The sequence below is a fragment of the Bubalus bubalis genome, chromosome 22 (assembly GCF_019923935.1).
Source record: "Bubalus bubalis isolate 160015118507 breed Murrah chromosome 22, NDDB_SH_1, whole genome shotgun sequence".
Taxonomy (NCBI): domain Eukaryota; kingdom Metazoa; phylum Chordata; class Mammalia; order Artiodactyla; family Bovidae; genus Bubalus; species Bubalus bubalis.
In genome coordinates, this window is record NC_059178.1 from 54,775,276 (window position 1) to 54,801,929 (window position 26,654).

The 26,654-nt window shown below is 41.6% G+C and overlaps 1 protein-coding gene across 6 annotated transcripts in view; it reads right to left on the minus strand.

Annotated features, from left to right (window-relative positions):
• Window positions 1-26,654, minus strand: part of RTTN (rotatin) — a 115,396-nt gene that overhangs the window by 81,284 nt on the left and 7,458 nt on the right. For all 6 annotated transcript variants that reach the window (XM_006061281.4, XM_025273681.3, XM_025273680.3 and 3 more), the window contains exons 7-17: window positions 25,622-25,772; window positions 21,347-21,512; window positions 19,222-19,400; window positions 16,693-16,808; window positions 13,285-13,455; window positions 7,608-7,820; window positions 5,979-6,091; window positions 4,074-4,200; window positions 2,220-2,345; window positions 1,597-1,713; window positions 630-769 (exon numbers count right to left, since the gene is read on the minus strand). In XM_006061281.4, coding sequence (XP_006061343.3) covers window positions 630-769; window positions 1,597-1,713; window positions 2,220-2,345; window positions 4,074-4,200; window positions 5,979-6,091; window positions 7,608-7,820; window positions 13,285-13,455; window positions 16,693-16,808; window positions 19,222-19,400; window positions 21,347-21,512; window positions 25,622-25,772 — 1,619 coding nt within the window. The remainder of the gene's footprint in view (window positions 1-629; window positions 770-1,596; window positions 1,714-2,219; window positions 2,346-4,073; window positions 4,201-5,978; window positions 6,092-7,607; window positions 7,821-13,284; window positions 13,456-16,692; window positions 16,809-19,221; window positions 19,401-21,346; window positions 21,513-25,621; window positions 25,773-26,654) is intronic.

The following is a 26,654-nucleotide window of genomic DNA, read 5'->3' on the forward strand; positions in this document are numbered from 1 at the left end:
GAAAGACAATCCTTCTCTCCTCCTCTTTTAGTTAAAATGACACACGAATGGTGGAGGAAAGGGCACTTCTTCAGTTTGCCTAGTAAGAGGACAAGCTAAACAAGATGAAAATATACCCACACGTTGGTAAGCTCCGGGAGCTGGTGATGGACAGGGAAGCCTGGCATGATGCAATCCATGGGGTTGCAGAGTCAAGACACATCTGAGCAGCTGAACAGCAACAACAGACCCTGATATGTGAGGCAACTGGTCCACCACACTTTCATGAAAAACTTTAGTTTTCAGAAAAAATATTTCATTGGAGAAGTTTCACTCCAGGAGGCTAAAGATTTCTAAAGAGAGAAGATAGTGCAAACACTCTACAGTTCCTGCCATCTGCTTCTGTGCCCGGCTCCACCCCGCCTGCAACAGCGCTGTGACCAGCAGTGAGCACAGTGGGACCACAACACGGGCGGGCCTGGCCGCGAGGCTGGAGGAGGATGGGGCACCAAGGAAAGCGTCCACAAGACTGCCCACGGGGCCCTCTGATGAAAGCAGCACTCTCCCTGACCTTCTCTGGTTCCACACGGATTCACTCATTTCCCAGAACGCTCCCATGGCCTCGCACACTCAGAGGACCTTCTACTTACGAGGGCTTCTTCACCAGCAGGAGCCGCAGCATGGACTTCAGCCGGGTGGCAGAGGGGAGCACCCCTTCGTCAGTCTCCGGACTCTCTCTGCTGAGGTGGAGGATGCAGTTCCCCAGAGGGTCTTCAGTGTCGGCGTAGCCCTAACAGATTTCATCAAGAGGCAAGTTATGATTTGACTGTATACATAACATGCTGCTTGATTCTTTACCTTGAGAGAATAAGAAACTCTGCTGACCTGTCAGGCAACTCACAAATTTCTTTCAATTCAGTTGAATAAGGACTTTTCAAAATAACCAACATGAAGTAAAAAGCCTGCACTCAACTGTATTTAAAAAATAATACTGGAGAACTTCAGCAAAATGTGCCAACCCTCCTGACACATGCTAATTTTTCTCCAGGAGTCGAGCTGTGGGGCTGCCCTGGATAGGGCCCCTGCAGATCTTCAGAGCTGCCCCCTGCACCCCCCACCCCGCACACACAGCGGGAGCGCCTGCAGGAAGACGGGAGCAGTCTTGCGCTGGCTGGAGGTCCCAGCTCTGTCTTCTGAAGGACCACTCCCATGAGGGTGGGCCTTTCCCATCTTCCCCACCTTCTCATCCAAGGGAGGGGGGCCCTGCATGCCCCTCACTCCTTTACCTGAGCCCAGAAGGGCTGCTTACAAAGCTGGCTCTCTGAGAGCTCAGTAATCAACCTATCACGCTAATCCATACATAAACAGGTAGAATCCACGAAGCCAGTTTCATTCTATCAAGTCTGCTTGAAAAGCATGGTTAGCTTTGCCTATAAGCCTTTACATGAGGCTGAGCTCTATTTCCCACAGTCGGTGCTGAAGGCCAGTGCCTCACTTCTTAACCTCACACCCAGACACACAGAGCCCCAGCGTCTCTTGTCTCCCCGACAGCACGCGTTTCAACCAGTCTCGCTCACCGACCAGAAACAGCGGCCCAGGTGGGTGAGCGCAGTGTACCTGCAGCACGGGGATGACGGGGCACAGGGCCTCGATGAACTTGTTCCAGGTGGGCGCCGTCACCCTCAGTCGGCCCTGCAGCAGGTGCACCAGGATGGCCTTGGCCGCGGCGCTCACCTGCCCAACAACACGGACAGCAGTGCAGTGAGGTGGCCGCCAAGCCGTCTCACGTGCCCGGGACACTGCACGCGAAGTCCGGAGAGCTGCTACAGTCGGCACCTCTTCCCTCCGAGTTCCTGTTTCCACAGCATCATCCTACATTCTGTTCTCAACCAGTGTTTCCCCCTTTAATGGTTTCTCTTCTTATCTTTAAAGTACACTTTTCCATTGAATAAAAATGTTTCTTATGGAAATACTCGTACTATAACTACTGCATCATTCCTATGCCTTACATGAGAAACTTAGTTTGATCTGAGTTCTCTGAGAACAAGGATGTCCTATATTTTGAGCCTCATTTTTTTAAACATTTTTTAACAACAATTTAACTGAACCCACACATTAAAGACAAGTTTCTTTTTACTTTCTCATCCTACTGCCTTGTTACATTAGAATATTACCTTGATTCAGCTGAATATCTACAGAATTACTCTCTTGTATTGACACTTCCTCTTAACATGCCATACCTCATTTTTGGGGTCTTGAATGCCAAATGCAGAGATTTCATACAGAACTTTTGGGTGAAGTAGAAAATGAATTCCATTACAAAGGGAAGACACAGGTTTACTGATATTATGGATGCCTAAACATTCCTGCAAAATAATACAAAAAGTTTTTAAAAATCAGTGACACTGATTTTTCCAAAGGATTCCTCTTTTTTCTCTTTATAATTCAAATCCAATTTTAGTACTTAAGTCGCTAAAACTTTTCTTTTAACTGGTAGGAAATAAAGATTCTCTTGACAAGTTTTGAGTCTGCATGACATACCTATTACAAAGTTATACTGCAATGAAACTGAAGAACAGCAGAGATAAGGAAAAGATCTTAAAAGCAGGTAGAGGGGGAAAAAATACAAAGAAATTATAATTTAACTGACAGCAGACTTCTCAACAATGATAGAAGCCTAACAACAGCAAAGGAGTATTGGAAAAGTGCTAAGAAGAAACAGCAGTCAATCTACAATTCTATATTCAGCTAATCAGTCATTCAGGAGTAAGATGAAATCAAGACATTTTCAAACATGTACTATCAGTTACAGACGGTTACTGAAAATACTGAAAAACTTAATTTCAGTAAAAAGTAGACCAAACCTAAATACTTTACTATAAATAAAATACATTCAAAGTAAAGAGCAGTTAAGATGAATGAACTAGGTAGATTAAATGAAAAGAACAGGCCATAAAAACATGTGTACAGCATGAAATTATTTACTTTAAAAAGGCAGAAACAATAATATATATGATTTATAGACACATGAATGTAAAACACATGGATGGGAAGGATAAACACCAACTTTTAAGAATGGTTATATTGGTGGCGAAAGGAAAGAAGCCTCAGTTGTAACTAATATTTTTATTTCCCTGAAAAAAAATGATCATAAGTAAAAATGGCAAAACATCCACATTATACCTAGATAGTACTTATAAAAGTATTGAATACAAGAGAACATTTTCAGGAGTACATGGGAACATATATATTTTTCTATATTGTACAGTGTTCTATATTTTCTATACTGTACAGTGTTCTTTTAAATATCAAAACAGTTAATATTTATGTACTGCTGCTGCTGCTGCTAAGTCGCTTCAGTCTTGTCCAACTCTGTGCGACCCCATAGACGGCAGCCTACCAGGCTCCCCTGTCCCTGGGATTCTCCAGGCAAGAACACTGGAGTGGGTTGCCATTTCCTTCTCCAGTGCGTGAAAGTGAAAAGTGAAAGTGAAGTCGCTCAGTCGTGTCCGACTCTTAGCGACCCCATGGATTGCAGCCTAACAGGCTCCTCCGTCCATGGGATTTTCCAAGCAAGAGTACTGGAGTGGAGTGCCATTGCATTCTCCGAATTCAGATGCTAGACTTACCAAGTTTACAGTTACAGAATTTAATAGTATAAAGTTTTTAGAGTTGACTAACAATTTTTGGGGGCTTCCCAGGAGGGCGCTAATGGTAAAGAACCTGCCTGCCAGTGTAGGAGACTTAAGAGACATGGGTTCAATCCTCGTGTCGGGAAGATCTCCTGAAGGAGGACACAGTAATCCACTGAAGGAGGGCAAGTAAGTATTCTTGCCTGGAGAATCCCAAGGACAGAGGAGCCTGGCGGGCTATGGTCCACAGGGTCGCAAAGAGTCAGACACGACTGAAGTGACTTAGCGCACACATGCACACACATAGCCCGCATGCAATAATATCAATTTTTTAGAGTTGACTAATAATTACCATCTATTTTTATGGTAATAATTCTTAGTTTTAGTGTTATAATAAGAGAATCCACTGTTAATGCTTCCCCCCCCCACAAAAAAAAACCCACAAAAACCAAAACAACCTACCTTAACAATTTCCAGACAGCAGTGGTAAGTTTCAACTTTTACTTGTAGCAAAGGGTGAGACAACATCCGCAGAAACACCTTCTGACTTTCTCCTTGTAGTAAAGGACTGGCCTGCACAGATTTCCAGCTAGTAGGAAGGTAAACATCCAAGACGTCTAAGCCAAGTAAGTTACTAACATGACACTGAAAAACACAGTGAACGGGATTTCTTCCAATTCCTCCACCTGGGGTCTTCTTTAACCAACCCAGAATTAATATTTAGCCAAGTCTACTTGTTTAAGTAGACTTAAAACAAGTTGGGTTTCCCAGGTGACTCTGTGGTGAAAGAATCCACCTGCCAATGCAGAAGACATGGGAGATGAGAGTTCGATCCCTGCATTGGGAAGATTCCCTGGAGAAGGAAATGGCAACCCACTCCAGCATTCTTGCCTGGGAAATCCCATGCTTAGAGGAGCCTGGTGGGCTACAGTGCATGCGGGTAGCAAAGAGTCAGACACGACTGAGGCAACTTAGCACATGACTTGCTTTAGGAAAGAGAGTATTCTCTCTTAAAGAGTACAAAAAAAAAGTCTTTAGAAAATTATATTTAGAATGTAAAATGGTACAGCCATTATGTAAAACGGTACAGAAGTTCTCAAAAAACTAAAAATAGAACCATTGTATGAGCCAGCAGTCCCACTGTTAAGTATGCTACCAAAGGGAATGACATCAGTTTCTCAAAGAGATATCTGCAGTCCCTTGCTCACTCTAGAATTATTCACAATAGCCAATACATGAAAACAATCAGTGTTTAAATATACACAATGGAATACTGCTGTTGTTTAGTCCCTAAGTCACGTCCAGCTCTCTGCAACCCCATGGACTGTAGCCCACCAGGCTCCTCTGTCCATGGGGTCTCTAGGCAAGGATACTGGAATGGGTTGCCATTTCCTTCTCTACGGGGTCTTCCTGAGCCAGGGATTAAACCTGTGTCTCCTGCACTGGCAAGCAGATTCTTTACCACTGAGCCACCAGGGAAGCCCCCTAATGGAATACCATTCAGCCTGAAAAAAGAAGGAAATCCTATCATTTGTGACAATACAGACGAAGCTGAATGACATGCTAAGTGGCATGGGCCAAAATACAGAAAAACAAATACTGTATGATCTGACCTATATGTGGAATCTACAAAAGTCAACTCATAGGAGCAGAATGTAGAACTGGTGATTGCCAGGGACAGGATGAAATGCAGAGATGTGGGTCCAAGGACACAAGATTTCAGTTACACAGGGCAGGTAAGTTCTGGGGACCATGGTTAATAATGCTGTCTTGTACACTTGATATGTAGTAAGAGTAAATCTTCAATGTAGTTCTCACCAGATAATTATGTGAGGTGACTGACTTGACAGAGCAGGACAGAGATAGAAAAATAAATTCCATATTTAATGGATATTTATCACCATGGAATTTACTCTATCCAAAAGCAATGAAAATACTAGGTTTTAAAGCAAACTCTGCTCCAATGTCCCCAAAATAAACCAATCAATGCATTATGCTTTCCAAAAATCTATATAAAAGATAGGAATAATGAAACTTACATTTAAAAAACCCTCAATTCAAGTTATTAATTACAATGTTAAAGATAAATTAACAAATTTGAACACTTATTTGGAAAGACATCAAAAAGTATAAAAATCTACGGATAATTAATGTTGATTACAAACATGACATTTCTAGTTTACTGCTGAAGAAAACATTTAACTCTCTAATGCAGCTATACACGCACAGTTTAAAAATCAGAACATATAAAAGCAATTTAAACGAAAAAATAACAAGACTGAAAGCCAGTTTCATTTTCATTGTCCCTAAACTTACACACACACACATACCATATAATAATATAATCACTATTAAGAAAAAAATTACATTTTTGAACAAATGGAGATGACTTCCTTTATTAGGGGGAAATGCTGATGGTAGGAAAAGCTACGTAAGGCTTGATCTGCAAGCTCCACTAACTCGAAGAGATTCTTTTCTCCCTAAAAAAGAAGCAGAATGCAACAGTAAATGTCAAGGTCATACACAGTAAGATTCTCAACAGCTAACAAAGCAGCTTCAAGAAACTGGATCATCCAGAGGCCCTGAGCCTGTTCACATTTACTTAAGTCAACCGTCTCCACAAGCAGACCAAAAAGGTCAGCCTCAGAGGAAAAATGAGGAGAAAATGCCCAACTCAACACCACCTGAGATTTTTTTCTATTTACCTCTGAGTGGCATGTTCCTTGATGGCTCGATTGTGCCCTTGTCTCCCTATTAACTGCAGCTCAAGGCAGGACTCGTGTATTTTAAGATCTACCTCCCCCTTCTAACATCCTGACAGGTTCTAGGAAAACAGGGTACGATCAATACATGTGTGATTAACTAGCCATGCAAAATGCCATAGGAATAATTCAACTAAACAGCAATTCAAAATTCTGTCATGGAGGAAACAAGATATAGTGGCATAAAGATGAAGGGAAAAGAAAATAAAAATAAACAATAATTGGTAAATAAGGAAAATTTAAAGTATGAGGTTCCCAAAAAGTCCACTGTAGGGGCCAAAAGGAGTAACAATTTTGCTCCTAATTTTTCAAAATCTTCAGGACCCATTTTGATATTTCAGACAGTAAACAACTATTGAAGCAATGTCTATTTTAAGACTCATTAACGCTTTCATTTGGAGAAGGCAATGGCACCCCACTCCAGTACTCTTGCCTGGAGAATCCCAAGGACGGAGGAGCCTGGTAGGCTGCGGTCCATGGGGTCGCTAAGAGTCGGACATGTCTGAGCAACTTCACTTTCACTTTTCACTTTCATGCATTGGAGAAGGAAATGGCAACCCACTACAGTGTTCTTGCCTGGAGAATCCCAGGGACGGGGGAGCCTGGTAGGCTGCCGTCTATGGGGTTGCACAGAGTCGGACACAACTAAAGTGACTTAGCATAGCAACGCTTTCATTTAGAAAGTGCTACTTATATTTATGTTATTTAGATAACATACTAAATAATATCCTAAAAGGGATAAATAACAAATACATAATTACTACTGTAACAGGGTACCAAAAGTAGACCTTCTACCTTAAAATGCTGTTCATAATTTTATTTAACAAAAGAACAAGCTCTTTATATAAATAAATAAAGATCTATAAAATATTAAGGGAAAAATATGTCTACAAATAAGCACTAAATTTTCCCTTCTAATTCTGTTTATGTCACCTGTCACACTGTTCACACACACTAAACCATTTCAAAGAGGAACTCAATCTAATCAAGATATTGATTATAATTGTTTTAAAAAATACCACTGGTCTCATGAAAATACACCATTCATTAATCAAATCTTCATTTTATTTTATATAAATCGTATCCTTAATCTTATAATTGGGCCATTAAGTAATAATGAATCCTACCCCGAAGAATTCAATTGTTAAATGTCCATCAGTTTGAAAACTATAGGTTGAATTTTCTAAACATTTTATCAAAGGAATTTTAAAGAGACGTTAACAAAACTTTTTACCTCCTTCCCAACATCAGACAGGAAGTTACAGGTACACTCAATTGAATAAGCGGCCTCTGCAGTTCGTTTATAAATACTGTAGTTTTCAGAATTCAGCTGTTCCAAATAGGCCACAACAGCTTCGTGAATGTTTGGATATTCCAAAGAAATAGGCATGTCCAAAGAAATAAAAAATAATGCTGCTGACATAGGCTCCGGTAAAAAGCGGCTTGCCTTGATAAATTAAAAAAAAAAAAATTAACCATTGTCAGATAAATACAGTAAACTATAATCTTAATGCACTTCGACTTTTTTTTAGTAATTTTCTATCACAAAATCCATGCTTTTCCAAAGAAAATTCTATCCCCCAAGACTTAATTTACCTCTACACTTTTGTTCAATGCAATTTTTTCTAAGCCCAAAATATCCCAAGTCCAAATTTCAACTCCTTTCCAAAGCCTGGGGTCCGGGATACCTCCCCTTCCCCACAGCAACCCTTAGCATTCCTCTCCCCGGAGCCCACACCTTGTTCATGCTGAACAGGAGAGAGCTGAAGAGAAGGCACCAGGCCTCCCTCTCTAAGTATCCCGTGCAGGCGCACACAGATGGTCAGGAAAAAATGCAGTAAACCCCTGAGGAGACAGCCCAGAGCTTATTAACTACACACTGAATTGAATAACACTAAATTAAGGACTTCCCCAGTGGCTCAGATGGTAAAGCATCTGCCTACTATGCGGGAGACCTGGGTTCAATCCTTGGGTTGGGAAGATCCCCTGGAGAAGGAAATGGCACCCCACTCCAGTATTCTTGCCTGGAGACTCCCATGGACGGAGGAACTTGGTAGGCTACAGTCCATGGGGTCGCAAAGAGTCAGACACGACTGAGCTTAAAGATAAATCAAGTATAACTATACACTGATTTGAACAGAAATTAATTTCTATTTGGTTTTGTGTTTTAGAAGAGAAAGGAGAAATTCAACATAATATTTAATACAGTTCTAGAACACTCAAAAAAATTGACCTTTAATTAGTATAAAATCAAGGGGCCCATTTTATAACTTCATTGATTTAAAACTAAGAAAACTCTGTTAGATTTTTTCTTTTAATGATTCTAGCTTTGTGATAGGATGCTATGCATCAACTAATGAAAAGAACTGAAAACTCAACATTCAGAGAAAACCATTTGAGAAGAGCTCAGTACTATGCTGCCTTTATTTTAGCAGGTTTCGTCATAATATTTTCATGGATAACATATTTTAAGGATAATTATTAACCGTCTGAAGGCCTAAGAGCTAAATCAGCTAAACAATGCTTTTACATGAAATAAAGTTGTCAAATGAAAGTCAAAAACTAAAGGAATCAAAATTTTATGTTACTGAGCATGGAAAAAAAAAAAAAACCTATTAAGATAGCAGCCATTACAAAGTCAAGAGAAATTTCTCTTATTCTGTGAAGAACACTCCTAATGGAAAGAGAGAGAAACTAAATTACCTCTTGACTAATTATTTGCTCCCTTGGCTAACGCTCCCTGAGCCCCCACTGTACGCGGGCACCATTTCAGCTCCTAGGGACACAGAGGGAAGAGACAGAACCTCTGCCCTCACAAAGTTAACATTCCAGCGGAGAAAGCAAAGAGTAAGCCACACTTGTCAGGTGCGGCTGGGAGTGCTGAGAAAATTCTCAAAACAGGAGACAGGAAGGATGGACAGGGACCGAGGAGTGACAGGAGGGGGCGCAGACAAGGCAACATGTAAGTGGAGACCTGGGAGTCAGGAGCCATGTGGACATCTGAGGGAAAAGCAGTCACAGCGCAGGGAACAGCAAGTACAAAGGCTCAGACATGGAGCATCTTTGGCAGCAAGCAGGCCAGTGGAGCTAGCGCAGGGCGATGGCCTCCAGGGGCAGTGGTGCCAGATCAGGGAAGGCTTCAGATCATCAAAAGGACTTGTCCTCCGAGGGGGCACTGGAAGGTTTCGGGCAAACATCATGATCAGTCCAAACGAACAGGTGGGAAAGGGCAATGGCGGAAGCTGAGAGACCAAGGAGGAGGTCACTGCAACAACCCAGGCAAGACGGGGTGGCGGCTTCAGCTCAGGCAGTAGCAGCGGGAGTGGTGACAACTACTCAGGTTCTGGACCGATGACCAAAGGAAAAAGACACTTTGTCCAGGGATCGGACCTAAGTGTATAAGAGACAGGAATCAAGGATGCCTGTAAGGTTTTCTCATGATCAACTACCAACTAGAATGAAAGTGTCCTTTACTGAGATGGGAAGACCACAGGGAGAACACACTTGGGAGGGAAGCGAAGAACCAGGCTTGGGACCTGTTAAGCTGGAGATATGAACGGTCAAGGGAAGATGTAAGAAGGATATAGGATATACATAGGACTTTGGGGTTCAGACGACACATGTGGTCTGGAAATATAAGTTTGGGAGGTGTCCCCAAATAAATGGCATTTAAAGACTCAAAATGGGATGACATTTCATGAGGGGCATAGCCAGTCTTGGGGTTCTGCCTCTTTAAGAGGTTAGGAAGACAGAGAGGAATTAGCAAAAAAGACTGAGTGAGGTGGACACTGAGCTGAGATAGTAAATCTTAGTGGATCAACTCCAAAGACACTGTGTTCTAGTTTAAAAGAGCTTTCTCTGACTTTAGGCACAAAAATATAAATAGCTGACATGAGGATTAAACAAGTAGAAAATGTGGTATATCCCATTCAATAAATATTAATTTCCTCTCTTTCCTCTTCTCATCCATCACTCAGGAATTCTGACATTTTCATTCTACATTCCTACATCTGAAATTCATCTCAGGAACTCAGAGCACCAAGGGAAGGGCGTACATTTAATCCTCGCAAGGGCCAGAGGGCCTGTCACAGTTTACACCCCAGACTGGAGACGGCAGTCCTCCAAGCATTAGTCACGTGTCAGTGAGGTGGGACTAAAAGTGAAGATATTCCAGTGGAATGCCATTACCACCATTAGGTAGAAAAGAGTCAGCATCATTTGTTTCACCAATTTGATCTAACCAAGCATAGCATTTTTCATAAGATTACCCATGCCTCCTTTTAACCTGTAAGTGGATATTCGCCAAATTCATCTAAAAACCAGCAATTATCAATTTCAAAAAAGGTCTTCCAGGGCATTCTGTCAAAATTTCCAAATTCAGGAAATCCTTACATAGAGTCATACTATCGTTTTCCAACTTCCAATTACATATTTGGTAAGTGGCAACTCAAATATTTAAAAGCTACTTTCAGTGTAGAAAGTTTCAGAGTTCAGATTCAAGTTCAGTTTCTGGTAGGCTAGCAACAGGCAGAGGGCAGCAAAACCTTGTATTTTTATCAATTAAAGGACAATTTTAACAGCAACAGAAGAGCAGTTTTGTTTAAATTTCACTTTAAAGTTCTCAAAGCAATTATAACCATCTATAAGCTGATACTTTTATTATAGTCTCTTCATTGACCCATTTACTGCTCTAATGAAGTTCCAAGCTATATATTTAAAAGAGCTAGCAAAAATTGCAGATATTGATTTGCCTTCAAAAACAAGAAAAGTAAGTATCTGAAGAAAAAAAAAAGTCATGGAGAGTTGGCTTTATATTATTCTATTCAAATAAAATAAATTACTGATTTGTATTTTAATTGATAAGCATATAGATGAAAAACATCTATAATCAAAAAAGCAAAAATTAAGCTCTATGGTACAACTAACAAGTAACTTTTCCAACAACATTCAACATATAGAATGTTGAATCTGGTAACACCTAATAAGTTACTGTAGCACTACTAAGTTTTCAGTTATACGATATTATCATGTAAAGTGAGACACCTATATTTTAAATGCAATTCCAGTCTTTTATGACTAAAATCCTTCAAATTATGTTTATGCTTTGGAATTTATTAAATTAAAAGATGCTTGCTCCTTGGAAGAAATGTTATGACAAACCTAGACACCGTATTAAAAAGCAGAGACATCACTTTGCCGACAAAGGTACATACAATCAAAGCTAAGACTTATCCAGTAGTCATGTACAGATGTGAATGTTGACCATAAAGAAGGCTGAGTGCTGAAGAATTGATGCTTATGAACTGTGGTGCTGGAGAAGACTCTTGAGAGTCCCTTGGACTGCAAGGAGAACAAACCAGTCAATCCTAAAGGGAATCAACCATGAATATTCATTGGAAGGACTGATGCTGAAGCTGAAGCTCCAATACTTTGGCCACCTGATGCAAAGAACTGACTCACTGGAAAAGACCCTGATCCTGGGAAAGACTGAGGACAGGAGGTGAAGAGGGTAACAGAGATGGCTGAAAGGCATCACTGACTTAATGGACATGAGTTTGAGCAAACTCCAGAAAATAGTGAAGGACAGGGAAGCCTGGCATGCTGCAGTCCATGGGATCACAAAGAATCAGACATGACTGAGTGACTAAACAACAACAAATGCCTTGGAAAATTATCACTCTTTAACAGTGTTATGCTTTTCAGAAATATAATGACTAATAAATAAAAGTTAAAAATTAAAATCAACAGAAATGATGTTACTTTTCCCTAAAGCAAAATACTATATTTAAAATTTAATGTTTTATTTTGATTTTCCCAGATGGCCTGATAATATATTACATATATTGCATACGTGTTATTAAATGGAGTTTAGACTACATGCTCTGCAGATTCTAGGAACCAAAAGGGAAAGTACCTATAACAAAGGACAACAAAAGACACCGGAAACAGTTCTTTAGCTACATTAATTTCTCCCATACCTTCAGCTAAGCATGATGCTACACCCTTCTTTCTGCAGTTAAGCCCACTGCACAACACTTGCGTATGAGTCATTTGAGATATTTTTACTACTAACATTCAAACGCAGAGATATATCCTCCAATTAAAAGTACAGTCAATAAGGGGACTTAAAAGAAACAGTCATGCTGATTAAAATCACATTTAACATACAGTCACATAATGGAGAAGTATTTTGTGATACAAATTAACAACCTGCTACAAGCAACAACAAGGATGAATCTCAAAAAAACATCTTGAGCGAGTAAACACTTTGTAAGTCTATTTATATAAAGTTCAAAAACAGACAAAGTCTTCTATGGTGACAGAAGTCAGAAAGGAGTTTAGCTGGGGGTGGGGGTGAGGGCAGGAGAGATAAAGGACAGGAGTGGGCGGTGAAATGCTGGCAGTGCTCTACCTCATGTTTTGGGGGGGGTGGTTACTTTTTAAATAGAGATATAGTCACTTAGAATGAAGGCAAAAGGAGAAGGGGGCAGCAGAGGATGAGATGGAGAGACAGCATCACCAACTCAGTGGACATGAATCTGAGCAAACTCTAGGAGACGGTGAAGGACAGGGGAGCCTGGCGTGCTGCAGTCCATGCGGCTGCAGTCAGACACGACTTAGTGACTGAACAACAAGTTGTTACTTAGTAGTCACTTAGTAAGAATGGACTTTTCTAAACATGCTTCACAAGAATTTTTAAAAATCACCTTAAAAAAAAAAAGAACTTTACAAAATGAGTGCTTTTTTCTATCAACTGATTTGTCAAAACTAGTAAAATATGTTAAAATTAGCCATTTCTCAACTTCTGCATTTCCAGTAAAATCTCTGTACACTGTGAAATGATCAGAAGGAATTACAACAGGGACCGTAACACCCGGTAAACTACAAATAAGCCACACTACCCGCCTTACCTTTTCCACAGGGAGCAGCGTCTGCAGGAGCCGGACGGCAAACAGCGAGATGCTGACAAAGGCCATCCTGTGGTGCACGACCAGCGCCTCCGGCTGCTCCAGACTGACGCTGCTTTTATGGTAGCACACGGTGTCTCCAAGGGACGCCAACACCATGAGCAGCTTCTCTTTCTGCAAACGTTTAAACACCAATCAGGGGACCACAGTCAACTGCAAGGGCCAGTATGCAAACGTCATGGAGAATGACATAAAATGTTATCATTAAATAACTCAAATGTATTCCTCCCAGTAAGAATAAACAAGATTCTTTTAATGGTAGGAGAGAATAAGCAGCACACCTAAATTTTTTAAAAGCTACAAGTTTTAAGAAATTAACATGATGAACTCTAATAATAAATAAACAAAATATAAAACCTTAACGGACCATAAATTCCTCCTAGTTTCTCGTGCTTAATTGTTTCAACTTTCAACATTACATATAAACCTCTCATCCAGTAACTTACTGGACTTATTGTCTCCTGAACACAGTGGTAAGATTGTGGGGGAAAAGGCACTAGTTTTAGAGACATGATCTCTGCCCTCAAAGGGATCCCAAATTTACTTAAGACATGAAACAGGTAGAGACAAATAATTTTTTAAAAAATGAAACATTAAATTATATAATCTCTCTTCAGGTAACAAGGCCAATTCAGAGCAAATGTCCCACCATCATAAATTTCTAGATAGCTTACGACTCCAATAGTAGTTGTACCTTTTAAACTGAAAGGTATGCATCAAGTATGAAGAGAAAGGTAAAATACGTTAGACAAGACCGGCAAATCATAACAACATGCGTCTATAAACGTCCTGCTAAAAGGACAGCATTAGGAGGTGGGAGAAGAAAAAAAAACACTGTGGTTCTCATCTCAACTTTCCATGGAAAAGATATGAAAACTAAAATGAAAAATTATTTATATAAAGTAAACCTGTTACCTGGATCATTCGATAAATCTAAAATATGGCACCAAAAAAAACCCACCTACAAGACAGAAACAGACTCACAGACAAGAGAACAGACTTGTGGTTGTCGCAGGGGAAGCCAGCAAGAAAAGGGATGGAATGAGAGTCTGGGGTTGGCAGATGCAAACTATTACATTTAGAATGCATAAACAACAAGGTTTTGGTGTACAGCACAGGGAACTATATTAAATATCCTGTGATAAGCCATAATGGAAAAGATTATTGAAAAAAAGAAAGTATATATGTGTATAACAAAACTACTTTGCTGTGTAGCAAAGATTTGAACAATACTGTATATCAACTACACTTCAATTAAAAAAATTAGTGTACTGAAATATGAACAAAATCTCTAAGGTATAAATAATGAATAATTCAGAACAAAAGGATTCGATAAAGTGACAACTGTCTATTGATGAAATGTGTAATAGAGAGTAAAGACGCAACACGAATGAGTCTTTGTGGTCTGAATAATACAAATATCAAGCAAAACCTGAAGCTGGATTATAGGTTTTAAGTCAATCTTTTTCAGCTTAATAAATTAAACAGACATAAACTTTGGCTCAGTTACCCTTCTTGAGCCCTTACTGGATACCAAGCCCCTCTCTCTAGAATCTTTCACAATCCTCGCAATTGCACTTGGAACTTCAACCAGCAACTCTTCTAACAAACCGGGAAACCTAAGGCACCAGCTCACAGCAGGTCAGGCGGGAGTGTAGAAGGAATGAGTAATAAAGGAGCAAAGACTGCTTTTCGTGACGTTGAGTGACAGCAGTGACAGAGAGGAAAAGGGCAGAAGTTGAAGAGAAGCAGCCCCAGGAGTCTGGAGTCAGCTGGCACGGGGAGCAGGGCCTCACTCCGTGAGCCTCACTTACCAGGCAAATAAGGGAAAATAAACACAACTTCCTAGGGAGGCAGAGGAGAGATGACATCCTTCAGGTCTTCTAACATTTACAAACACTTATCAATAAATTTTTAATTTTAACAAAATATAACAATTTCAGTGAAAATATTTTATTTGCTTCAAGTGAAATAAAAATATTCAATTTATAGAGAAAAAAATTTCTTCGACTATGCTTACACAAACTGAGTTATGGAATTTCATGAGTGTTATTAGCAATATTTGAAAAGCTTTAGAGAATTTATTACACGTCTTCAGGTATTCAATTACTGAACTGCTCAAATTTTTTATTTTGTTCCTTTAATGACACAACAAAAATATACCTCTGTTTTCTTTTTAAACTTTGCAAAAGGACATTAAGAAATTCTACTTAATTGTCTGCTTCTATTAATATATAGCCCAAAGGAATGAGATTTTTTTTTCCTAGGGAGCATTTTTTTCCTTTTAAATAAGTAGATCAAATATAATTTCAAGCAGTACTGTTTTATTTAACATTTCTAACATACCAATTGGCTCTTGTACATCAGATTTAACCTTTAAAGTAAAAATAATTCATTGAATCATAAAAGATCAGCAGCCAAAAGTTAAAAGTGAATGACTAACTTTTACAGATAAATGTTCTGGCCAAGAAATTCAAGCTATTTTAAGAAGCAACTGATAAAACATTCTTCACACTTCTCAGGAAAAACTCACTTGTTGAAAATCTTCAATATGTGAAAATCTTCTAAAAGTACTACAAAATAGTGGGATAACCTTAAGAACTATCAGAAAACTAAGATTAAGAACTATAATCCCTATTTTATAAACAAGGAAATTGAAGGACATGAAACAATTTATTAAACCTATTGTAAAAGATTTAAATCCTTCTTCTTCTCAAGAGATTTGTGTATATAAAAAAATTGGGGGAGTTCTTCACACATAGATACTGGTATAAAGTAAAACATCAGGATTTTGTTTTTCTGTTTTAATGTCTATGCACAAGGATTTCAAGCAGCCTACAGCAAAGTTTAATAAAATGTAGACAGATCTAGGTAGGTCAAAATAACATAAAGAGGAAAAAATGGTAACTCTAGGAAGCAATATATATTTTTATGACTAATAAATTTTACTTCCAATTCTCTGACGAAGGGGAAAAAAAAGGAAAAGTGAGGCATAAGTTACAAATTTACATTAATAGAAAAACAGAACACCAGTTCTGCCCAGAAAAGCAAGCTCATCATAGATGATAATTTGAAAATAAAAGATATAAAAAAGCAAATGATTTATGATATATGGGAAATGTAAAATATGATATGGTTTCCATTACATGGACGCACGCATTAAAAGTAACTAGAATCTCTGGAGAAATAGCCAATTCTAGACACTGTGCAAAATAAGCCTGGGATCTATTGCATCTAAAACAAAGAAAGATTTCAAAGGCTAATGAGACAATGAAGCCAACTTGAAAGGACCAAGATAAAACAAAAGACTGATATTATTACCCACGCTGCAAGGAAAACCTTGAGTCTCACCATATCTATTGCAAAAAGACTGCTGTCATCCCACAGATGTGCTGAAATCGCTTCACCAATAAGCACCACAACTTCTGCGAGCAACTCCAGAACTCTTACTATCATCTGTCTACTACCTGGGAATACAAACAGGAGACAGAAGGGAAAAAAGTTAACTTCCGGATAAAGGTGAATAGCATACTGCTCAATCCTCTGGTTAACTAATGCCCCCAAATTCCTATTTCTCTTCTTATTTTTTGATGTCTTTACAACTGTTAAAAGAGAGATGACTAGGGAAGCCACAGTATACAGTCACTATTAGGCTTCTGTTTCAATCATAACACTATTCAGCTACAAAAAAATCAAATGTGCTCATAAGTAGGAAAGACAGCCAGGAAGAGAATAACAATATAACTAGAAGCACTGTGAGACAGAGTCAAGTAAGTTTTCAAATTCAGAGACCATCCATGTTACATGTAATATGTTGACAAGGCACAGGTCAGTTGAGAAGATATGGTCTAATAAATTCCCCACTTAGTAGGAGGTTTAAGTCTTGTCTGAATTAGTAGTTTCCCACACAGGAGTTTGGGAAACCTACACTCACCTTCAACTCTAAAAACATTCCAGAAGAAAGGGTGCTGTCAACCCACCTGGGTAGCCCCCTTCTCCACAGAGACAGAACAACAAAGAAATTCCGCCACCCATAATCCTAGGTGAGGTGAGTATTCAATCTGGACTTTCCTGCCCCACATACCAAAGGTCAATTTCTAACAAATGAGAGTAAAACAAACTACTGGATCATGAGGGTCCAGATTAATTGCTTCATTGGAACAGCTGGAGCAAATTCTCTTAGAAATCTCTTATGACTTTGAACAATTACAAATTAAGCAAAAATGTGCCTTTACCAAAGGGCAAGAGAACATTTAGAAAATTTTATGTACCATGATACAGCTTTATAATTATCAATCTGACTTTCTACAGCAAATTAAGAAAAGGTTAAATGCAAAACCATTAAATCTAAAACTGTTCTCCTCAGTACACCATGCAGCCAAACATACACACTTGATGCTGAAGAAGTTCAGATCTTCCTTCACGTCACTTTATTAGTAAATGAATCAATCTGTTCTCCTCACTCCCAAAGCGGAGTTCTCCAGTCAGTAAGAAGTTAAGGTATACTGTTCTCAGAATAAAAACTGTTAATGTTCCCAAATACACACTTACCTCCTCCCTCTTCCACATCACTTCCAAGCAAGCAAAAAATAGCCACAGGATTTACAGAACCATTAGCATGGGATACACTTATCACTCAGCCAGTATAAACCAAACAAAGCAAAATTTATCTTGTGTTTATATTCTGACAAGTTTATCAATTACTTAAAATGTATATACTTAAAGAGAATACAAATACAAAGGAGATTGCAAATGTTCCTTTACCTTGCAAAGTGCTAAGTGCATGGATTTTGGTCTCAGAACTGAAGTTCAAGTCTCTGTTCTTTGCTGTCTGACTTTGGGTGAGTTTCTAAAGCACTCTAAACCTCAGCTTCCTTGATGTAAAACAGGGAGAAGAGCAGTAACTACCACTGAGGGGTGAACCGAATAGGCTGGTGTGAGGAGCATGTGGAATAACGTGCAGCAGACCCTGTCCAGCAGCTGAGCACAGCTGGGCCTCGGTGCGTGGTAACTTGACTGCCTGCGGGACTGCCCTGGACACTGGCCACGTTATTCTTCCTCCAGGAAGATCACAGCCACTTCCCAGAGCTCACTGCAGGACATCTGCACAAACTTCGAGCACAGTGGTGAGGAAATGTCATTCCAGAAGGTCTGGGTTTTCGGAACTCTGGTTTGTTTTTTAAGAGGACGATATTACTGCAAAGGTACAATCCAGTGTTGGGACTGTTTTGGTTTTTAACATGTTCGCATCACTCAGGCTTCCCTCATAGCTCAGTTGATAAAGAATCCGCCTGCAATGCAGGAGACCCCAGTTCGATTCCTGAGTTGGGAAGATCCACTGGAGAAGGGATAGGCTACCCACTCCAGTATTCCAGCCTGGAGAATTCCATGGACTACATAACCCATGGGGTCACAAAGAGTCAGACACAACTGAGCAACTTTCACTTTCACTTATCACTCAAGTCAAAACTGAGTGGGAAGAGTGAACAACTGGAAGCAACTCAAAAAATCTCTAAAGAGCTAAAGCCAAGAAGTTTTTCTTTTGGTCTATTCATGCCAGTCCATCTTCTCTAACTCACTGCAGTTGTGTTGTTTTTTTTCTCACTGCTTACCTTTAAAATAGCCACACACAAGCGGACGTCTGTGCCATAAAAGGCCAGAAGTGAAAGGGGACACTATCTGAACGGTGCTCCATGACATCCACATTTAACTGAGAGAGAATAAAGCCCTTACTAAGTCCTCAGTAATGTGAACTTACCAAGTAAATACAGATTTTTAAAGATTGTAAGACAGAAGGTGAAAAAGAGGAAAATGAGAGTCCTAGAAAACAGAAACAAACACAAAGTGTACAGAGGAGCTCCGGCTCCAAGGCCCACCGACCTGTCCTCAGGAGGGGCGCGGCGGCCTCCAGGAGGGCGGCGCAGAGCTGGGGCAGGCTCAGCTGCTGCAGCTGCAGCTCCAGCGCGCCCTCTGCCGGCTCCGGCAGGTCCACGGGCGCCAGGTCCAGAGGCGAGGGGGCAGAGACCCGCGAGCTGACGTGAGCATGGCTGCTATTCCCACTGCAAAGTAAGCAAGGACAGTCACGACCCTGGGGTGGGGAACCCGCCCGCAGACAGACTACTGCACAGCTGCTGTCTGGCTTATTAAGAAGCCTCGTACTGGGCTGGACTATACTGTTCCATGGAACAACTGTGGTCAGACTGCTAGAAACCTTGACAAGTTTATGAGATTAAATTCCATAAAAATAGCTCAAAATTGTAAGCAAAACCAAGAATGCATTTATATTTTGTTCTTCATATTGATATTCTCCAAACATGTCAACATTCCTGTAATAGACATAAGCACTGAAAACCCATCCATCTCTAAAGGAAAGCAAACAGATTCATAGCAAAGTTCTTCCGTAACTTATAAAGGCAAAAACTAAATAGTTCATATGGCTCCCTAGACTTTCTGTGATTTTCACCAAATGTTCGAAGTAAGCCAATGTTAGCAACTGAAGAATGCAAGAAAATGCCAGAAAAACATGATGAGAAATGGATTACTTTATTTAGTACAGTCAACATCATATGATTTTGAAAATGTACCCAAAAGTGGAACATCCCATCTTTCTTAGCTTTCTTTATTAAAAAAAAAAAATTTTTTTCCTTGGATATACAGGGTGGGGTGGGGATCAAAGTGCCATAGATAGGCTTGAAACGTCATGTTTACAAAGCACCCCAAAATGTTGACTTTTGATGTTACCCACAGCTGAAGCTGAATCACAGAGATGCACTGACGCTACTGAACATGTACAATTTGATACACGTTGTCATTCCTTCAATTCCAATATACCAAGCATCCCAAAACATGGAAATGAGCTGGGCTTCTCTCTAACTCTGAAAGGGCCTAGAAGGAAGTTCCCTCAGGAGTGAAAATTTAAAGCACACAGCACACTAGTTACAGCTCAGAACGAGCTGAGGAGGAAACCCCGCTGATCAACAGCAGCCGCGCTGTCGGCAGAGGAGCACAGCTCGGGCCGCACTGCCCCGCCCCTGCGCTGCACTCCGCCAACCGTGCAGACTGGGGTCGGCCCCCAGCCCTCCCAGCCTCAGGCTTGTCTATAAAATGATGATAATAATCATTCCAATCGTATCACAGGGCTCTTATGAGGACACCACAGGAGACAAAGCACGTGAAGCCCTTGAGGTGACACCAAGAACACAGCAAGCGTGAGTCGGTGTTAGCCTGGAGCGGCCACCTAGTCATGTCAGGGGAAAAGAATCAGGCCGACACACAAGTGCTGGTCTCAGGGAGCGTTCAGTGGAACGAACCTAAGGAAAAGACTAAGAGGTGTTTAAGATGCTTGTAGCCTAAGGATGAGGTAACACACAAACACCGTGCCAGTTCCTTTAAGGAAACGATGTGCAAAAATCTTTCTTTGTACAAACAAATAAATAAAACACCATAAACACATGGACTCTGCACCTTGAAGAGGACTTTGTTTTAATTCTCCAATCATTCCCTTTAACAGTGAACACCAATACATTTAAATTACAATTAAATGAAACCCAGAAGTGGGTTTAATTAAAATGTTATCAAGATGTAGCCATCATTTAAAAACTATGCTCTTAAACTAGATCACAAACATTCAGTGGGTCAGAATCATCATTTTCTTGATGAAATAGAAATGAACAAATAATGCAATTCACTCTGTAACATGCAAAATCAGAGAAGAGTTCTGTGAACATTTTGTTTTGGTGTACAGACACAGGGGCACTCACACGCATACACATGCGCACACATACTCAGGGTATGTCTGTGCTCTGAGTGCTGGGTTGCAGTATAATACTTATTTCTTACTGGAGGTCATGGTCAAAATAGTATGAAAGCCACTGGTTAACACAAGGCCAACACCTGAGTTAATGTGTTTTGATAACACCTGTCTTATCAAAAGACACGACAGAAGAGAAAGGCGCTCTCCCTCTAGCACTGATGCACGCGCTCAAGCTCCCTCGGCCCCAGTCACCTGGAGGACGCGGCGTCCCAGTCCTGGCCGTCCCCCCGGGGCCGCTGGCCCGGGCGCCCCACCACGGAGGGCCGCGGGCTGCTGCTTCCGGGAGACGGGTTCTGGGAATGCGGAGCCGCCCTGGCATCAGGACAGTAAGACAGGGAAGAGTTCTGGGACACAGCATCTGGGGGAGAAAAGAATAAAATTACTCCCTGGTACAGACAAACGACAGATTATGAGCTTTTTGTCATTAAAAAAAAAAAAAATGAAAATAGTAGAAATGCTTCTCTGAGGTAAAAGTGAAGGTCAAACTTTTATGCAGTGCTCCCTTAGCACATGAGGTTCATATAAAACTGACCTGATTACACAGAACCTTCTACCCAGCAGCGTTCACCTACAGCATCAGAAACCATCTACTCTCCTGCTTAAAGCCCTCTTACAGACCATACCTCAAACCATGTGCAAAAATGAACTCAAAATGAATCAATAACCAAACTATGAGTTAAAACGATAAAGCTCTTTAGCAGAAAACATAGGGGTGAATCCTCATGACCTTGGATTTGTAACGAATTTTTAGATAAGACAGCAAAAACACAAACAACCAAAGAAAACAGATAAACTAGACTTCATCAAAACTTAAAACTTTCATGCATCAAAGGACATTATCAACAAAGCAACAACCTACAGAATGGGATAAAATATTCGCAAGTCAAACACCTGCTAAGGATTTAATATCCAGGATATATAAATAACTCCCAAAACTCACAATTAAAAAAAGTCAAATATCCCAACTTAAAAATGAGCAAAAAACTTTGATGGACATTTCTCTAAAAATCTATCAGTGGCCAATAAGCACATGAAAAGTCACTAGAGAATCACTGTTGCTGCTGCTAAGTCGCTTCAGTCGTGTCCGACTCTGTGCGACCCCATAGACGGCGGCCCACCAGGCTCCCCTGTCCCTGGGATTCTCCAGGCAAGAACACTGGAGTGGGTTGCCATTTCCTTCTCCTGTGCATGAAAGTGAAAAGTGAAAGTGAAGTCGCTCAGTCGTGTCCGACTCTTAGCGACCCCATGGACTGCAGCCTACCAGGCTCTTCCGTCCATGGGATTTTCCAGGCAAGAGTACTGGAGCGGGGTGCCATTGCCTTCTCCGAGAGAATCACTAGTCATTAATTAATAATCATTAGGGAAATACAAATCAAAACCACAATGAGATACCACCTCACTCCTACTAAGATGATTATGATTAAAAATAAAAAAGTGTTGGAGAGGCTGTGGAGAAACTGGAAGCCTCATACACTGCTGGTGGAAATGTAAAATTGTACAGCCACTGTGGAAAATATTTTGGTGGTTCTTCAGAAAGCTAAGGGCTTCCCAGGTGGCTCAGCAGTAAAGAATCTGCCTGCTAATGCAGGAGACAGATTTGATCCCTGGGTCGAAGATGCCCTGGAGAAGGGAATGGCTACCCACTCAAGTACACTTGCCTGGAAAATCCCATGAACAGAGGAGCCTGGCTAGCTACAGTCCATAGGGTAGCAAAGACTCAGACATGCCTGAGCATGCACACACACAGAGAGATAAACAGAATTAGCACAAGACCCAGTATGTCTATTCTTGGGTATACACCCAAAAGAACTGAAAACAAGGACTTGAACAGATATGCCAATGTTCACTAGAGCATTACTCAATAGTCAGAAGCTGGGAACAACCCCCACATCCATCCACAGATGAATGAATAAATAAAATGTGGTGTGTACATACAATAAAATATTATTCGGCCGTAAAAGTGAATAAAGTTCTGACAACATGGATGAACCCTGAAAACACTAAACCAAATGAAATCAGCAAAATATTATACGATCCCACTTAAATGAAGAACCCAGCCAGAAAATAGATTAGAGATTACTGGGGCTGCAGAGGGAAAGGGAAATGGGGATTCTGCTATGCTCACAGAGTCTCCGTTTAGGGTGAAGAAAAAGGCCTGGAAACACATGACGGTGATGAGGGCACAACAGCATGAATGCAATGATGCACCGAACTGCATGTTCATTACGACAGAGTTAACGCGGTGTGTGTTTTACCGTAGTTTTTTTAAAGAATTAGGTAAAACAAAGACATTTGCGGAGGGAGGAACAATAACAATTCTCCAAGAGCTTCTCACTGCACTTCAAAGAAAATACAAAGTCATACCAAGAGCTGCAAGTCCCAGTACCCGCTGCCCCAGGCCACCTCCCGCCTTCCCCTCCTGCACCCGCGCCCGGTTAACCACCTCACTCACTCTAGCCTGAAGTCTGCTCCTCGAGCAGGTCGCCCTTGTGCCTGAGGCCTCTGCTGCTGCTGCTGCTGCTAAGTCACTTCAGTCGTGTCCGACTCTGCTCGACCCCATAGACGGCAGCCCACCAGGCTCCCCCGCCCCTGGGATTCTCCAGGTGAGAACACTGGAGTGGGTTGCCATTTCCTTCTCCAATGCGTGAAAGTGAAAAGTGAAAGTGAAGTCGCTCAGTCGCGTCCAACTCTTAGCGACCCCATGGACTGGAGCCTACCAGGCTCCTCCACCCATGGGATTTTCCAGGCAAGAGTACTAGAGTGGGGTGCCGAGGCCTCTGGCCTCCCTGAATTCTCCTCCTGCAGCCCTTCGAATGGAGGTTCCTGCTCACTGTCAGGCCACCTCCTCCTGGAGGCCCTCCCTGACCATCCTACCCAGGTGACCCGTCTCCCGGGTCACGTTCTATCACAGCACCCTTCCTATCCCCTTCAGGCACATTCTACCTGAATGCTCCTGCGTTTGCGGCCTGTACCAGCCTTCCACAGCATAAGCTCCGACAGGCAGCGCCACACCTGCCCTGTTCAGTGTCTCGCCCCCTAGAGCTGTGGTCCCCAACCTGTCTGGCACCAGGACCTGGTTTCGTGGGAGACAGTTTTTCCAGGGATGGGAGGCCACAGGTGGATGGATGGTTTCGGGATGATTCAGACACAGTACACGGACTGTGTGCTTCACTTCTAACGTACTGCCGCCGCTGATCTGCCGAGAGGTACCGCCACCCCCGATCTGACGAGAGGTACCCCTGCCCACAAGCACTGGTTGGCACAGAAGTGGTGATAAACATTTATTTAATAGATGAGTAAGTCTTCTGATTTATCCACTACTTTAACCAACCAAATTGCATTTAACTCTTTCTCTGATGAAATATGGGGTACCCTCAAGCTCTCAAGATTATTACTAAAGAAACTCCATGTCCCCTGAGGTCCATAATAAAGCTAATATAAAGCGTAAGTATTCAAGTAGCACAGGATCAGTGATGCTCTCAACAAAATAGGGCTTAACTATGAAGCATGACAAGTCACTGTAATTAAACATTCGACTTTCAATGCATACTGCATAAGAACAGACCCTGAACTGAAGTGCAGGTGTGACAAGGCCAGCCCAGTACTCCTGGTGGCCATTAGGTGGTGCTCTTTCCCTGAGAAGTCTGGCGCTGCTACCATATTAACAGAAAACACCGCCTACATCGCAAGTTGCATTAAAATAGTTTCCGTAATACAGACAAGTATTTTTCAAACCGAACAATTTCTTAACACAATGTATAACTTGCTAAAATGCCCAAAGCCCCACGTGATCAGCTGGACTTACAATCCCAGTCCTTAGTTGTCGCCACTGCATGCATGGGAAAAAACACCGTGCAGCCGTCTCATATCAAAAAAGAGGACGCGGGGACTTCCCTGGCGGCCCAAGAATCACCTGGCAATGCAGAGACGAGGGTTCCCTCCCTGGTCGGGCAATTAAGATCCCACATGCCGGGGCGAAACTAAGCAAGTGTGCTGCAAGAACTGAGCCCACGAGCCACAACGAGAGCATCCACGCACTGCGACAAAAGATTCCAAGGTCCCACGTGATGAGGAAGACCCCACGTGCTAAACTACGACCAGACACAGCCAAACAACAAACAGAAATACAGCAACGACCAGACACAGCCAAACAAACAGAAATACAGCTACGACCAGACACAGCCAAACAAACAGAAATACAGCTACGACCAGACACAGCCAAACAAACAAATTAAAAAAAAAAAAAAGTTAATGAGTTCATTCTGTTTAAAGAAAAAAAAGAGGATGGGCTCATGAGTGCTTCCCTCATTAATACGCTGTTTTCAAAGATTATGATTTGATAAACACTCAGGATGGGGCGTTTCTGCTTTGTACACACACAGTAAGCCTGACAGTAAGTACAATGGGGAGCTCTTGGAAGAATCTACAAATACCGCCAGTGCGCAAGGAATAAACAAACAGAAATACCTTGTTTATTAGAGAAGAAACTTGGATCTCTGTGGAAATTGAGTCTGTTTCTTAAACACGTGCACAGCTGCTGCAGGCAGGACACTGACTGTAATGCCAGACGATGCTTCCCGTCTCCTCCAAAGGCCAGTTTCAACAGAGATAAAAGGCTCTGAAATGAACAGTGCGGAAAACAACCACGGAAACTGAGTGCTCGACTGCAAAGACGGACGTGGAGCTTACGCAGGGTTAAATGGACAATCAAAGGAATCATGATAAGGTGCCAAATAGTTATAGGAGAGAAGCAGCAGAAACGGGTAAAAATGACTTAGCATACTGCTGGAAGACGGGTTGAAGATCAAATTTAAAGGGAACAGTCAGCGTTTCTCATATCTGAACTGTTACTTGAGCATCTATCCCGAAGAACACAGGAAACAGTCCCCATTCAAGACACTGTTACGGAGTTGTTTTTTTTTTTAAGTATAGCAAGCCTTTTTCATATCAAACAGCTAAATCATTTGGCATGTTTTGATGATTAACAGCTGTTCCTCTGCTATCACTCGGAGCTGGGACAGCATGTATTCACATCTGCCACTCACAGCACCCATCTCAGCCTGGTGACTGGGGAGCAAGGGTGCCGGGCCTGACCGGACGCTGGGACAGGCTGCAGCCCAGTGCAGGCTCCAGCATCTCTGCTGTACACGCGTGCGGCAGGCTGCAGCCCGGCACCTAGAAGACAGCCACATCGCTCACCTCTGCCATTCCCAGCAGCCGGCACTGTGTGTTAGAACCCACACGCTCAGAGTGATGCGAGTCTCACTGATCAGACTGGTCACGGCTGCCCAACCTCAGTGCCCCACATCTGTCCTCCCCTTCAAGTGATCCATCAACGGTGAGGCCACGGTGGCCAAACTGGACTGAGTGTGCCAAATGAGACCACCTCCTATCAGGAGGGCAACCTCTGTCCAAGTTAGAGAATAACGGATCTGAAAAGCCCGGTAGTTCATTATCTAAACATGAGAGTGTAAATCTGCCTCCCAAGGACCCCTACTTT